At 50.1% G+C, this 14,999-nt stretch overlaps 1 protein-coding gene across 9 annotated transcripts; it reads left to right on the top strand.

Moving 5' to 3' along the window:
- The first annotated feature begins 5,190 nt into the window (after positions 1-5,190).
- On the top strand, positions 5,191-8,489 carry ZNF575 (zinc finger protein 575). 9 transcript variants are annotated; one of them, XM_023190511.3, is made up of 4 exons: positions 5,191-5,382; positions 6,049-6,150; positions 6,659-6,754; positions 7,272-8,489. In XM_023190511.3, the coding sequence occupies exons 3-4, from the start codon at positions 6,676-6,678 to the stop codon at positions 7,928-7,930; spliced, it is 738 nt and encodes a 245-aa protein (XP_023046279.1). In that variant the 5' UTR covers positions 5,191-5,382; positions 6,049-6,150; positions 6,659-6,675; the 3' UTR covers positions 7,931-8,489. The 9 variants fall into 9 exon arrangements, with proteins under 9 accessions (XP_023046279.1, XP_023046281.1, XP_023046278.1 ...); XM_023190513.3 differs by having other exon boundaries at positions 6,589-6,754; XM_023190510.3 differs by having other exon boundaries at positions 5,191-5,785.
- Positions 8,490-14,999: the final 6,510 nt, after the last annotated feature.

Below are 14,999 nucleotides of genomic sequence, written 5' to 3'. Positions count from 1 at the left end.
GGCAGAGGTTGCAGTGAGCAGAGATGACGCCACTGCACTCCAGCCTTCAAGCCTGGGTGACAGAGGGAGACTCCGTCTCAAAAAAAAAAAAAGGTTCTCGGTTCCAGGTCGTTAATATATTGAAGGACTTTTGAGTGGGTGCCTGGTTACCAGAACAACATCTGATCCCATTACAGTTCATCCAAGAATTGCATAAGCCTTTTATCGGGAATGTTTCTCTCTTCCCAGGAAGAAATAGTAAAATAATAATAATTATTATTATTATTTTGAATTATCTCTTGAATAATCAGATTGGGGACTATTCATCTTCTGTTGGGGTGTGAACCTCTGAAAACAGCTTTTGTTCGTTTACACCAAGGACCTGGGCTGAGAAACTATCGTCTCAAGTCATGAGCTGTCAGAAAGTCTGCTCTTTGGAATCACAGCAGTAGTGAGACTAGGAATTCCCACTCTCATCTGGAGGATCTATGTCGCTTTGTGACATCAGAGCAGCCTTAATTTCCAGCCTAGGGGCAGAGCTTTTTTTTTTTTTTTTTTAATTTTAAAAATTTTTGTAGAAATAGGGGTCTTCCTATGTTGCCCAGGCTGGTCTCCAGCTCCTGGCCTCAAATGGTCCTCCCACCTGGGCCTCCCAAAATGCTGGGATTACAGGTATGAACCACTGCGTTATCCTGTCCAGTGCAGAGATTCTGAGGAGGGGTTTGCCGCAACAACATTTATCTTAATTCTGGAGTTTTCAGGGCATGGTCCCTGGAGCTATTTCCAGAGCAGCCTCTGTGTTAATGCCTTTACACAGAGAAGGCCTGCTTTTCCTTGAGACTATCAAATTGCTTCATTAAAATTTTATGTGGCCGGCTGGGCACGGTGGCTCACACCTGTAATCCCAGCACTTTGGGAGGCTGAGGCGGGCGGATCACGAGGTCAGGAGTTCGAGACTAGCCTGACCAACATGGTGAAACTCCGTCTCTACTAAAAATACAAAAATTAGCCGCGCGTGGTGGTGTGCACCTGTAATCCCAGCTACTCAAGAGGCTGAGGCAGGAGAATTGCTTGAACCCAGGAGGTGGAGGCTGCAGTGAGCCGAGATCGTGCCACTGCATTCCAGCCTGGGCAACAGAGACAGACTCCATCTCAAAAAAAAAAAAAAATTATGTGGCCGAGCACATGCACAGGCCCTTTGAACACTTTGGAAGGCCAAGGAGGGTGGATCACTTGAGGTCAAGAGTTTGAGACAGCCTGGCCAACATGGTGAAACCCCATCTCTACTAAAAAAAAAAAAAAAGTACAAAAAATTAGCTGGGAGTGGTGGGGCTCGCCTGTAGACCCAGCTACTTGGGAAGCTGAGACATGAGAATCACTTGAACCCAAGAGACAGAGGCTGCAGTGAGCCAAGATTGTGCCTCTGCAACATAGCAAAACCCTGTCTGGGCAACAGAGCAAGAGTGTTTTAAAAAAAAAAAAAAAAAAAAAAGGAAGAGAAGACACCCAGAACCCAGATAGTCTTGAAGCAGGCAGAGAAAAGCTCAGAGCTAATAAGGAAGGAGACCACTACTACTCCTGCTGCCCTCCTCCCCTCACCTTGCCTAGTTCACAAGACAGGAGAAAGAGAAAAAGAAACAAAAGTAAGATCAATAGCCAGACAACCTTGGCACCACCACCCAGCCCTAGGAGTTAAACAAAGTAATAATAACAACATCAACCCCTGGCCTAAACTACTTGTGTTATCTGCAAATTCCAGACACTGTATGAAAAAAAGCATTGTAAAACTTTCTGTTCTGTTAGCTGATGCATGTAGGCCCCAGTCACGTTTCCCACGCTTGCTCAATTTATCACGACTCTTTCATGTGGACCCCTTAAAGCTATAAGCCTTTAAAAAGGCCAAATATTTCTTTATCAGGGAGCTCGGCTCTTAAGACGCGAATCTGCCGATGGTCCCGGCCGAATAAAAAACCTCTTCCTTCTTTAATCCAGTGTCTGAGGAGTTTTGTCTGCAGCTCGTCCTGCTACACTAAGAGAATGTTTCTCATTTATTCCAGGCATGAGGTCTCATGCATGTCTGGCTCAAGCTAGACAAAGCTGAGGACCCAGAGGTGACTCAGTCTGGCTGGTAGGGGAGAGAGGTAGGGACAGCAGGTCTGAGACACAGGGAGGTGTAGGGATTTGGGGAGCTCGGGGGAGGGAGGAGCCAGGGAAAGGAACTCCTCACTGAGAGGGTCCCCTAAATAAGACCTTCTCACCCCTGGCACCCTTTCCTGTTGTTTTTGCAGAATTTCTAGACCATTTATCTGTCCTTTGAAGACACACCCTAGATGGGGTTTATAGGCTCAGCTGTGAGATGTTCTAAGAATTAGACTTGGCTTCACCCTTCTCAGCTGTAGGACCTTGGGCAGAAAACTTATCTTCTTCTGGGTTCCAATTTTCTTATCTGCAAAATGAGGTTGAAAACAGTTCAACAGCCTGCCATAGTACAGGTTCTCAATGGGAACTGCCCATCATTATCTTGTCACTATTCTTGGCTTCCTACCTTTGCCACCTCCACCCACTTCCAGGCCCTGCTGAGTTAACCTGTTTTTTTTTGTTTGTTTGTTTGTTTGTTTGTTTTTGAGATGGAGTCTTGCTCTGTTGCCCAGGCCAGAGTGTGGTGGTGCAATCTCAGCTCACTGCAACCTCTGCCTCCTGGGTTCGAGAGATTCTCCTGCCCCAGCCTCCCAAGTAGCCGGGATTACAGGTGCATGCCACCACACCCAGCTAATTTTTGTATTTTTAGTAGAGATGGGGTTTCGCCATGTTGGCCAGGCTGGTCTGGAACTCCTGACCCCAAGTAATCCACCCACCTCAGCCTACCAAAGTGCTGGGATTACAGAGGCGAGCCACTGTGCCCAGCCAGATTTAACCTATCTTAACCTGGCCACTTTTCCATCAGCATACCCTCTGCCCCATTCAATGGGCAGCAAAGCCTAAATGCAAATTGCCCGGACTGCAGGGCCAGGCTGAGGGATTCAAATCCTCGCTCTGCTACTTCCTGGCTGGGATGACCTTCCCCTCCACACCTCATTTTCCTCCTCTGTACAAGGATGATAGTAGCGTCTCCTCTTAAAACATTGCTTTGGGGATTAAATAAATTAACCACATAAGGACAGCTTCCAGTGTATAATAAGTGCTAGCAATTAATATTGTAATTAATATATAACAGTACCCTCACTGGTCTTCTGGCTTCTACTCTGCCTCCTTAAAATCATGGTTCTTGAAAATAGCTGTGGCCCTAGAGGCTGGGCACGGTGGCTCACACCTGCAATCCCAGCACTGTGGGAGGCCGAAGTGGGCGGATCACCTGAGGTCAGGAGTTTGAGACCAGATTGGCCTATGTGGTGAAACCCCATCTTTACTAAAAATACAAAAAAAATTAGCCGGGCATGGTGGTGGGTGCCTGTAATCCCAGCTACTCAGGAGGCTGAAGCAGGAGAATCACTTGAACCTGAGAGATGGAGGTTGCAGTGAGCCGAGACCTTGCCACTGCACGCCAGCCTGGGCAACAGAGTGAGACCCCACCCAAAAAAAAAAAAAAAAAAGGCGGGCGCAGTGGCTCACGCCTCTAATCCCAGCACTTTGGGAGGCCGACGAGACAGGTGGGTCACGAGGTCAGGAGATCAAGACTAGCCTGGCCAACATGGTGAAACCCTGTCTCTACTAAACATACAAAAATTAGCTGGGTGTTGTGGTGAGCACCTGTAATCCCAGCTACTTGGGAGGCTGAGGCAGGAGAATCGCTTGAACCCAGGAGGCAGAGGTTGCAGTGAGCCAAGAATGCGCCACTGCACCGCAGCCTGGGGGACAGAGCAAGACTCCATCTCAAAAAAAGAAAAAAAAAAGAGAGAGAACGAAGAGTCACTTCAAACTAATATGTGTGGAGCTCATTTAGATCTTGAGTCAAGCAAATTAAGTGTAATAAAAAGATATTTATGAGATACGATGTTTGACATTTAGCTTCAGAATCATTTGGGAAGAGTGGATGGGGGGATAAATGAAACAACACTGGTCATGAGTGAATAATTATTTAAAAAAAATTTTTTTAAAGATATGGGGTATCGCTCTGTTGCACAGGCTGGAGTGCAGTAACACAATCACAGCTTATTGCAGACTTGAACTCCTGGGTCAGTCCCACTCCCCATCCCTGTGAAATAGCTAGGACTACAGGCGGCCACTAAGACAGGTTCTTTTTTGTTGTTTTTTGTTTTTGTTTGTTTTGTTTTTTTAAAGATGGGAAGGTGTCTCGCTATGTTGCCCAGGCTAGGATTTTTGTTTGGGTTTTGGGGGGTTTTTTTTGTTGTTGTTTGTTTGTTTGTTTTTTTGAGACAGAGTCTCACTCTGTTGCCTAGGCTGTAGTGCAGTGGCTTGATCTTGGCTCACTGCAACCTCTGCCTCCCAGGTTCAAGCCATTCTCCTACCTCAGCCTCCAGAGTAGCTGAGATTACAAGCGTGTGCCACCACACCCGACTAATTTTTGTATTTTTAGTAGAGACGGGGTTTCACCATGTTGGCCAGGCTAGTCTTGAACTCCTGACCTCAAGTGATCCGTCCACCTCCACCTCCCAAAGTGTTGGGATTACAGGAGTGAGCGCCACCGCGCCTGGTCCCAGTCTAGTTTGGAACTCCTGGGCTCAAGTGATTCGCCTACCTCTGCCTCCCAGAGTGCTGGGATTACAGGCACGAGATAGGGAGCCTGGCCTAGGCACTTTCTATTCTAAACACTTTCCATTGATTATCGTATTTAATCCTAACAACGCTCCATTTTATAGATGAGGAAACAGGCCTAGAAAGAGAGCTAGAAAGGGTCACACAGCTAGAAAGTGGCACAGCCGGATTCCAAACCAATTACCCAGGCAATCTGGCTCCAGTCCAAATAACCCCGCCAAACTCCCAGGGATCGCAGACCTTGCGGGTTATCGGACTGCAGACCCACCCGTGCAGAGGACTTTTATGGGCATTTCCTGGCCATTGCTTGGGAAGAATGCCAAGCTGCATGACACCCCAGGCCTAGCACCACGAGCATGGGCCAGGGCATCTCGGGACCACCCAGGCTTCCGAGGGGGAAGGTAGATCCGGACGTGGCTGAGAATCTTGAATCACCCAATAGCGAGGTGTGCCGAGGCGCTATGCAAATACCGTGCCTTTTATTGGGCACTGGCTGTCTCTGAGCCCGGAGTCCCGCCTCCGCCCTCTCTGGAAGAGATGGTCAGACATTTTGCAAACGCCTTGAAGGATGGAATTAGCAGAGAGCTCTTGAAACTGCCTCTGGAGATGGAAACCAGCGGAATTCTCGAAAAGAAGAGGGATATTAAAAAGAAGGATGCATGTATTGATTTCCAAGCGCAGTCTGTCCATGTTAGTCTTGCACGTGCTTGACTCCAGTCAGCCACCGTAGGCCCCGCCACCGGCGGTGCACTTTCCGTCGATCCGGTAGCTTCGCGCTTGCTCACGAACTTGCCTGCCTGGCTGGCGCACCCAGCCCCTCCTTCCATTCCGTCTTCCCCCTCCGCAGCCTCTGCCAGCCGGTACTGCGCATGCTTTCTGACGCCCACTTTGGTCCAGCGTGGGAGGAGGGGATGGAAATGAGGTTGGGCCGAGCAGCTCGCGCGCGTTCCCTTCCCTGCCCTCCCCCGACGCCGGACGCGCGCCGGGCGGTGCAGCTTCGCGGGTCCGAGGGCAGTGCAGCAGCAGCGGCTGCGGCCGTGGCCGCGGCGGGAGGAGCCCGAAGCCCCGCCCCGGGGGAGGGGCCGTCCTGCAGGTGAGGGGGCAGGGGTTCGGGCGCGGATACTGGCTTGCAGGCTGAATGCCAGAATCACCCCGAGGGAGAACGGTTGTGGTCCGGACGCCTAGATTCTGGAGGGGCTGTGCATTGGTGCCTGAGCCTCGGGAGGGTGCATCGATGCTTGAATGTCTGATTCGGAAGGGTGCACTGACTCCTTTACGCTTGGGACTCTGAGGGAGAAGTCAATTAGGGGTCTCTGGACCGCACACATGCCAGGTTCCTTACGTATCTTCCTCCAGGTCCCCCCTCTATCCTCCACGGCCCCATCCAAGCCAGGGATGAAATTTAACGGCAAGAAGGACGCAGTTGACGCGGCGTCAATGAACTAAGTCAAAAGCCGGGTAAAGCTAGGTCTTCGATGTGAAGCCCCGCCCACTGTGCTCATAGGCCCCTCCCCTGGGACGGTGATGAAAGACCTGCCCACTCCGCTCGAAGGCCCCCGCCTCCTGGGTCTAGTTTCAGAACAACAGACTTTGGTCCTATTTGTACAGCTCCGCCCATTCCAGGACTGCAGGGTCTGGTGGGGAAGGTCCCGCCCACTCTGCGCATAGGCCCCGCCCGCTCCGCCCTCAGGACGGTCGCTTAGTTGTGGAGACCCCGCCCACTCTGCTCAAACACTCCAACCCTGGGTTTAGACAGCGAAGGGACTGCCTCTGGCTTGAATTTGCATAGCCCCGCTCACTGTGGTCTTAGGCTCCGCCCCCCCGCTAAGCCCGCCCTCGCCTTAGCATCCCATACTTACAGAACTTGCTCCTAAACAGTCTGATCCCTCATTTTAGGCCCTCCAACCCTATCCCCATCAGCATGGTAATCACCGCCGTCACCCCCCACCCCGCGCCCTGCCCCTAGGTTCCTGTGCCAGCAAGATGCTGGAGCGAGGCGCGGAGTCCGCGGCCGGGGCCACCGATCCTAGTCCCACTGGCAAGGAACCGGTAACCAAAGAAGGTGAGAGTGGCCCCGCCTGTGAGTAGGGAGCATTCTCCAGGAATGGGGGCCAAGATAATCACATTCTGGGGGAATCTCAGGGTGAAAGTTTGAGGGCCCCAGGGTGATGACTATCTGGGATCCCCCAAAATGGCCACGTTCTGGGACCTCCCATTTGGCTCAGAGAGAGCCTCAGTAACCATTTGCTAGGGCTCAGGAAATTACAGAAGGGACGGAGTAGGGATGACATGCGGGATGTCAGGGTGATCACTGGGAAGACACTAGAAACCATACGTTGGTAGCTTTGAGGAAGCCTTAGGAGCTTTGGGATCCAGGAAAGTAATCCTTTGGAGTCCCTCAGAATGACGCCTGGGGGGAGGGGGAGCAGAAACATGCAATTTGGGGAGTCTCAATATGATGCTTGAGGTGCCCAGGTACACTTGGAGGAGCCCCTCGAATATCAAACTCGTGGCGGAGCCTGGCCTAGTCCCAGGGCGTTGGTTGCTTCCTGGAGCCCACCAGCCCTCCTGTCCCCCAGCTCCCCACCAGGGCCCACTGCAGAAGCCCAGCCAGTCAGCTCCAGGGCCCACCGCGTCCGCGAGCACGCCTCCCCGGCCTCGCCGGCGGCCCCCGCCCCAGCGCCCGCACCGCTGTCCCGACTGTGACAAGGCCTTCTCGTACCCATCCAAACTGGCCACGCACCGCTTAGCACACGGCGGCGCCCGACCCCACCCATGCCCAGACTGCCCCAAGGCCTTCTCCTACCCCTCCAAACTGGCAGCCCACCGCCTCACGCACAGCGGCGCCCGCCCACACCCGTGCCCACACTGCCCGAAGGCCTTTGGCCACCGCTCCAAGCTGGCGGCTCACCTCTGGACCCACGCACCCACCCGCCCCTACCCGTGCCCCGACTGCCCCAAGTCCTTCTGCTACCCTTCCAAGCTGGCGGCCCACCGCCACACGCACCACGCCACCGATGCCCGCCCCTATCCTTGCCCGCATTGCCCCAAGGCTTTCTCATTTCCCTCCAAGCTGGCTGCCCATCGCCTATGTCACGACCCCCCAACCGCACCCGGCAGCCAGGCGACGGCCCGGCACCGATGCTCCAGCTGCGGCCAGGCCTTTGGCCAGAGACGCTTACTGCTCCTTCATCAACGCAGCCACCACCAGGTGGAGCACAAAGGGGAGAGAGACTGAGCCCTCCCTTGGCTCACTGTCCCCCTCTGCCGCCAGCCCTCGCCAGTAAGAGGTGGGATTTCTAAAATCGACTGTATGAGCTCCCTCTTCCAGATAGCTGGCAGAGGGCAAGGCAAGGGATTGGCCATTTATACTGGGCTCGAACTCAGAAGCCCCAGGAACTCTTTGCTCCCCTGCTTTGGGGAGATCTCAAACCATGGAGGTGGAGCTGTGCTTTGACAGCCCTGGCTCTGCTTCTCCCCACACACTTACATGGCAAAGGTAAAAAGTCTGCTACTATCGTGGGTTGATGAGGATTGTGGGCAAACAGGCTCTCTTGTTGTTAAAAGTTTAAATTGGTGTCTCCACTTTGGCCATATGACTGTATCTAAGAAACGGAAAATACATGCTTGTCTCAAATCTTCCACGTGTGGAAATTTATTCTATAAACTCATGTATGTGAAAAAAGCATAGTGTATAAGGGTGTTCACCGCAATGCGACTGTTGTGGCCAAAGACTGGAAGCAACTCAAGTGCCCAAGAACAGGGGACCGACTATTGAATTACAGCCACGGAATGGAATAGGTACCAGTAGGAAAAAAAAAAAAGTGCTGTATGTACTGATGTGGAAAGGTCTCCCAAGATACACTCGGTGATAAAGGGGTATACCACTGACCATTTAAAGACAATCAAAAGCCCAAGCTTCAGGTTGGGTGTGGTGGCTCACGCCTATAATCCCAGCACTTTGGGAGGCCAAGGTGGAAGGATAGCTTGAGCCAGAAGTCCAAGAGCAGTCTGGACAACATAGCAAGACCCCATCTCTACCAAAAAAAAAAAAACTGGGTGTGGTGGAATATACCTGTAGTCCCAGCTACTTGGGAAGTGAGGTGGGTGGATCACTTGAGCTGGCAGGTCAAGGCTGCCGTGAGCTGTGATCGTGCCACTGCCTTCCAGTCTGGATGACAGAGCAAGACCCATCTCAAAAAGAAAAAGAAAAAAATCCCAAGATTCAGAGCCATCCCTGACCCACTTCTTACAAGTTGCCAGGCCTTGGACAAGGTTTCTCACTCCTCTGGACTCAGATGCCTTTGCTGTAAAATGGGTGGGTTATAAGGCATCTGTAAGGGGCACGCAACACCTCAGGCAAAGTCAGTTCCCCTTTTGGAGCCTGTTTCTCCCACTGTAAAATAAGGATGAGCAAGCTAGCATGGGACTACTCTTCATTCCACAAATATTAAGCACCTCCTGTGTGCTGGGCCCTGCATGGGGTGCTGGGGACACAGCAATGAAGACAGACCTTGTCTAGTGAGGAAAGTGGACACTAATTTTAAAAAGCAGCAGCAGCAGGCCACGCAGAGTGGCTCAGACCTGTAATCCCAGCACTTTGGGAGGCCAAGGCAGGCGGATCACTTTAAGTCAGGAGTTCGAAACCAGCTTGGCCAGCATGATGAAACTCCGTCTCTACTAAAAATATAAAAACTAGCTGGGTGTGGGGGCGTGCCCCTGTAATCCCAGCTACTTGGGGAGGCTGAGGTACAAGAATCGGTTGAACCCGGAAGGCAGAGGTTGCAGTGAGCCAAGGTTGCACCACTGCACTCCAGCCTGGGCGACAGAGACCCTGCCTCAAAAAAAACCAAAAAAACCAAAAATACCCAGCAGTGGCCAAGTCATTCATTCATCTATGTATGTATGTATGTATGTATGTATATAGAGATAGGGTCTATGTTGCCCAGGCTAGTCTGAACTTCTGGACTCAAGCAGTCCTCCCACTTTGGCCTCCCAAAGTGCTAGGATTACATGCGTGAGCCACCATGCCTGGCCCCAAGTCCATTTAGAAGAACAAGTAGGAGAGCCTTGGCTCCCCACCCCCTCAACCCAGATACAAAAATTATTACAAAGCTGTGCAGTAATGAAATTGGTGGTGTTGGCTTGAAAACAAGCCAGTGGAAGACAACTGAGAGCTCAGAAACAGACTTGTGCTTATGCTGACACATGACAAACTGGACCTGTAGATCTGGGAGTGGCAACCTTTTTCTATAAAGGGCCAAAGAGTACAGACGGTCCCTGACTTAAAATGGTTTGAATCAGGACTTTCCAACTTTATGATGGGTTCATCTGGATGTAGCACCATTGTAAGTCAAGGAGCATCTTTTTTTTTTTTTTTTTTTTTTTTTGAGACAGGGTCTTGCTCTGTTGCTCAGGCTGGAGTGCAGTGGCACGATCACAGCTCATTGCCCTGAACTCCTGGGCACAAGCGATCCTCCTACCTCAGCCTCAGAAGTAGCTGGGACTATAGGCACACACCACCACACCTGGCTTATTTATTTTTATTTTTGAGACAGAGTCTTGCTCTGTTGCCCAGGCTGGAGTGCAGTGGCATGATCGCCACTCATTGCAACCTCTGCCTCCCGGGCTCAAGCAATTCTCCTACCTCAGCCTCCTGAGAAGCTGGAATTTCAGGTGTGCGCCACCATGCCCAGTTAATTTTTGTATTTTTAGGAGAGATGGGGTTTCGCCATGTTGGCCAGGCTGGTCTCGAACTCCTGACCTCAAGTGGTCTGCCTGCCTTGGCCTCCCAAAGTGCTGGGATTACAGACGTGAGCCACTGCACCCAGCCCCCAGCTAAATTTTAAAAAAAATTTTTTTGTAGAGATGGGGTCTCACTATGTTGCCCAGGCTGGCCTCAATCTCCTAGCCTCAAGTGATCCTCCTGTCTTGGCCTCCCAATGTCCTGGGATTCTAGGCGTTAGCCACTGAGCCCAGCTGCATCTGTTACATTTTTAAGTTCTGCAGGCCATACAGTACAGTGTCTTCCACAACTATTCCACTCTGCCACCGTAGCAGGAAAGCAGCCACACACATTACAATACATAAATGAATGAGCATGGCTGTGTTCCAATAAACATTTTACCAAAATTCTAAGTAGGCTGGATAGGCTGGATTTTACCTATGGGCTGTAGTTTGTTGAAACCTGACATGGATGAGTGGAGGATGGACAGACTAATCAGTAAATAAGGCTAAGAGACATGGGGAAAAATTAAGTTGAATCCCCTGGTGTATAGAAGAATGATCCCCCAAAGATATCCACATTTGAATCCCCAGAACCTGTATGTTAGCTGGCATGTAGCAAAAGGGACATTGCAGATGTGACTGAGATGGGTAAGTTATCCTGATTATTCAGATAGGCCCAATATAATCACAAGGGTCCTTATATGGGAAAGAGGGAAGCAGGAAACAGAGAGAGGTGATCATAAAAGCAAATATTCGAGTGATGGAAGACCCCAAGTCAAGGAATTTTGCCTACAAAAGGCAAGGAAATAAATTCCTCCTTAGAGCCTCCAGAAGGATTGCAACCCTGCTGACACTTGATTTTAGGCCAGTGAGGCTGATTTTGGACCACTGACCTCCAGAACTATAATAAAATTAACTTGTGTAGTCTAACGCCACTAAGCTTATGGCAATTTGTTACAGCAACAATGGGAAAGTACTGCAGATCCCTACCTCACACCATATGCAAAAATACGTTTCTGGGAGTTTAAGATCTAAATTTGAAGAGAAAAACTCAAAAATATTTCCATGGAAATAAGAATTATCTTAGTAACTCCAGAAGTAGAGACAATATCCTTAAGAGACAAAAGAGTGTAAATCATAGATGAAAAGATGGGTAAATGTGACCATAAATGAATGTAAAGTTATGACTAGGATGGATGAGATGTAGTATTTTAAGAGTGTGTACCTGACATATCCTATTATATAGTGGAGGTTAGGAAAGGCCTTGTTGAGGATGTAATGTTTGAGCTGAGATCTGAAAGTTGTGGAGGAAGGAGAAAGTAGAAAGTGTCCATAGACTAGATAAAGAACATGTGGTACATATACACCAGGGAATACTATGCAGTCATAAAATGGAATGAAATCACATCCTTTGCAGGGACATGGATGGAGCTGGAAGCCATTATCCTCAGCAAACTAACGCAGGAACAGAAAACCAAATACTGCATGTTCTCACTTATAAGTGGGAGCGGAATGATGAGAACACATGGACACAGCTGGGCATGGTGCCTCATGCCTCTAATCCCAGCACTTTGGGAGGTGGAGGCGGGCAGATCACCTGAGGTCAGGAGTTCAAAACCAGCCTGGCCAACATGGCAAAACCCTCTACTAAAAATATGAAAATTAGCCGGGCATGATGGCAAACGCCTGTAATCCCAGCTACTCGGGAGGCTGAGGCACGAGAATCCCTCGAACCCAAGAGGCAGAGGTTTGCAGTGAGCCAAGATCATGCCACTGCACTCCAGCCTAGGTGACAGACTGAGACTCCATCTCAAAAAAAAAAAAAAAAAAACATGGGGGGGAAAAACCCCACCGGGGGGCCGGGGGGGGGGGGGGGGGGGGGGGCCAGGAAGAGCATCAGGAAGTATAGCTAATAGATGCTGGGCTTAATACCCAGATGATGGGATGATCTGTGCAGCAAACCACCACGGCATACATTTACCTATGAAACAAAACTGCACATCCTGCACATGTACCTCTGAACTTAAAATAAAAGTACGAGGGCCAGGCACGGTGGCTCACGCCTGTAATCCCAGCACTTTGGGAGGCTGAGGCAGGTGGATCACCTGAGGTCGGGAGTTCAAGACCAGCCTGACCAACATGGAGAAACCCCGTCTCTACTAAAAATACAAAATTAGCCGGGGTGGTGGCGCATAACTGTAATCCCAGCTACTTGGGAGGCTGAGGCAGAAGAATCGCTTGATCCTGGGAGCCGGAGGTTGCGGTGAGCCAAGATTGCACCATTGCACTCCAGCCTGGGCAAAAAAAGCGAAACTCTGTATCAAAAAAATAAATAAAAATAAAAAATAAAAATAAATAAAAAATAAAAGTAGGAGAAAAGAAAGTGTCCAGCATAAGGGCTAGGACTGAGCAGGCTGCTGTACTGTACTCTACTCAGGCCTTTCGGGGAAGGTTCTGGGAGGGGTAAGGGGTCTACTCTGTCCTCCCAACCCAGCAGTGCTGCTTGTATCCACGTTTATACAGAGAGCTGTCCTGTATATGTGAGCTGGAGAGTTTCTCCAAAGCAACCACACCAGCAGCAAAGTTTCAAAGACACATACTCATTTGAGAGGCGCTGATCTGATCCAACCTTACTTTCACAGAGTGGGGAAATGAGGCCAGGAAAGATGAGATTTATTGGCAACCAAACCACAGGGCAGTGCCTGAGTCTAGGTGGATCCTGGGTCTCTTGATAGCCTGACACCCACCCAGCTGTTCCTTGAACACATAATGCACGCTCCTGCCTCAGGGCCTTTGAACTTGCTTTTCCTCTGCCTGGAAGGGCTCTCTCAGATACTCCTTACTTCTCCCAGGTCCCTGTAAGTCCTCCGAGAGGCCATCCCCAATCACCCTATCTAAACTACCAAGACCTTACCATTGCTGTCACTCACGATGCTATGTTTTCCTTGCTCTCACAGCATTTCCCACTATCCAAGGCTGCATTGCACATGTACCATCTCTGTCCCCCTGTACAATGTCAGGCCAATGAGACTGGGGACTACTGTCTGTTTTTTTCATACTGTCTTCCCAGTGTCTCCCACATGGTGGCTGTGGTAGGCAGAGTAATAGCCTCCTAAAGATGTTTACATCCTGCCTGGGCACAGTGGCTTATGCCTGTAATACAGCACTTTGGATGGCTGAGGCGGGTGGATCACCTGAAGTCAGGAGTTCGAGACCTGCCTGGCCAACATGGCGAAACTTCGTCTCTACTAAAAATACAAAAATTAGCTGGGCATGGTGGCAGGCGCCTGGAATCCCAGCTACTCCAGTGGCTAAGGCAGAGAACTGCTTGAACTCAGGAGGCGGAGGTTGCAGTGAGCTGAGAATGTGCCACTTTACTCCAGCCTGGGCGACAGAGCAAGACTCTGTCTCAAAAACAAAAAACAGGGAGATTATCCCAAATGATCCAGGCAGGCTTAATGTAATCACAAAGATCTCTTGTTGCCCAGGCTTAAGTGCAATAACATGATCTCGGCTCACTGCAACCTCTGCCTCCCAAGTTCAAGCGATTCTCCTGCCTCAGCCTCCCAAGAAGCTGGGATTACAGGCATGTGCCACCACACCTGACTCATTTTGTATTTTTAATAGAGATGGGGTTTCTCCATGTTGGTCAGGCTGGTCTCAAACTCCCAACCTCGGGTGATCCGCCTGCCTCGGCCTCCCAAAGTGGTGGGATTACAGGCGTGAGCTACTGCACCTGGTCTATAATCACAAAGATCTTTACATGTGGAAGTATGGAACAGAGGAGTCAAGGTCAGGGTGATAGGATATGAGAAGGACTCAATAGGCCATTGCAGGCCTGGAATATAGAAGGGGAATGGAATGTGGGCGGCTTCTAGAAGCTGGAAAAGACAAGAAAGCAGATTCTCCCCTCGAACCTCCAGAAGGAACGCAGCCCTGCCTAACTTGATTTTTAGCCCAAGGATACCCATTTTGCACTTCAGACCTCCAAACCTATAAGATCATAAATTTCTATTGTTTTAAGCCACTGAGTTTGTGATAATTTGTTACAGCAGTAGTACAAAACTAACATGGTGAGTTATTGGTAGGAGTGTGAATGAGCAAATGAATGAGTGAATGTGAAGTCTAAAGCCACCCTTAGCTGGGCGCAGTGGCTCAACACCTGTAATCCCAGCACTTTAGGAGGCCAAGGCAGGAAGATTGCTTAAGGCCAGGAGTTTGAGGCCAGCCTAGGCAACATAGTGAGAGTCCATCTCTACAAAAAATAGAAAATTTCTCAGGTGTGGTGGTGGTACATGCCTGTAGTCCCACCTACTCAGTAGGCAGAAGCAGGAAGATCACTTGGGCCCAGGAGATCAAGGCTGAGTAAGCAGTGACTGCACCACTGCACTTCAGCCTGGGCAACAGAGCAAGACCCTGTCTCTAATAATAATATAAAACCATCCTCATCAGAAAGAGACAGGAGTGAGACTGGTAACCCTTGGTTGATGAGGCAAAAGTTGGGAAAGGGCTTGGAATGTCCAAGAAAAGGTTACCCAAAGGTCAGATCTCAAACCTACCTCTGACCCTGGCCTCTGTCC

Source organism: Piliocolobus tephrosceles, chromosome 21, assembly GCF_002776525.5.
Source record: "Piliocolobus tephrosceles isolate RC106 chromosome 21, ASM277652v3, whole genome shotgun sequence".
NCBI classification, from domain to species: Eukaryota; Metazoa; Chordata; class Mammalia; order Primates; family Cercopithecidae; genus Piliocolobus; species Piliocolobus tephrosceles.
The sequence above is the reverse complement of the archived record's forward strand: the minus strand, read 5'-3'. Positions and strand labels throughout refer to the sequence as shown.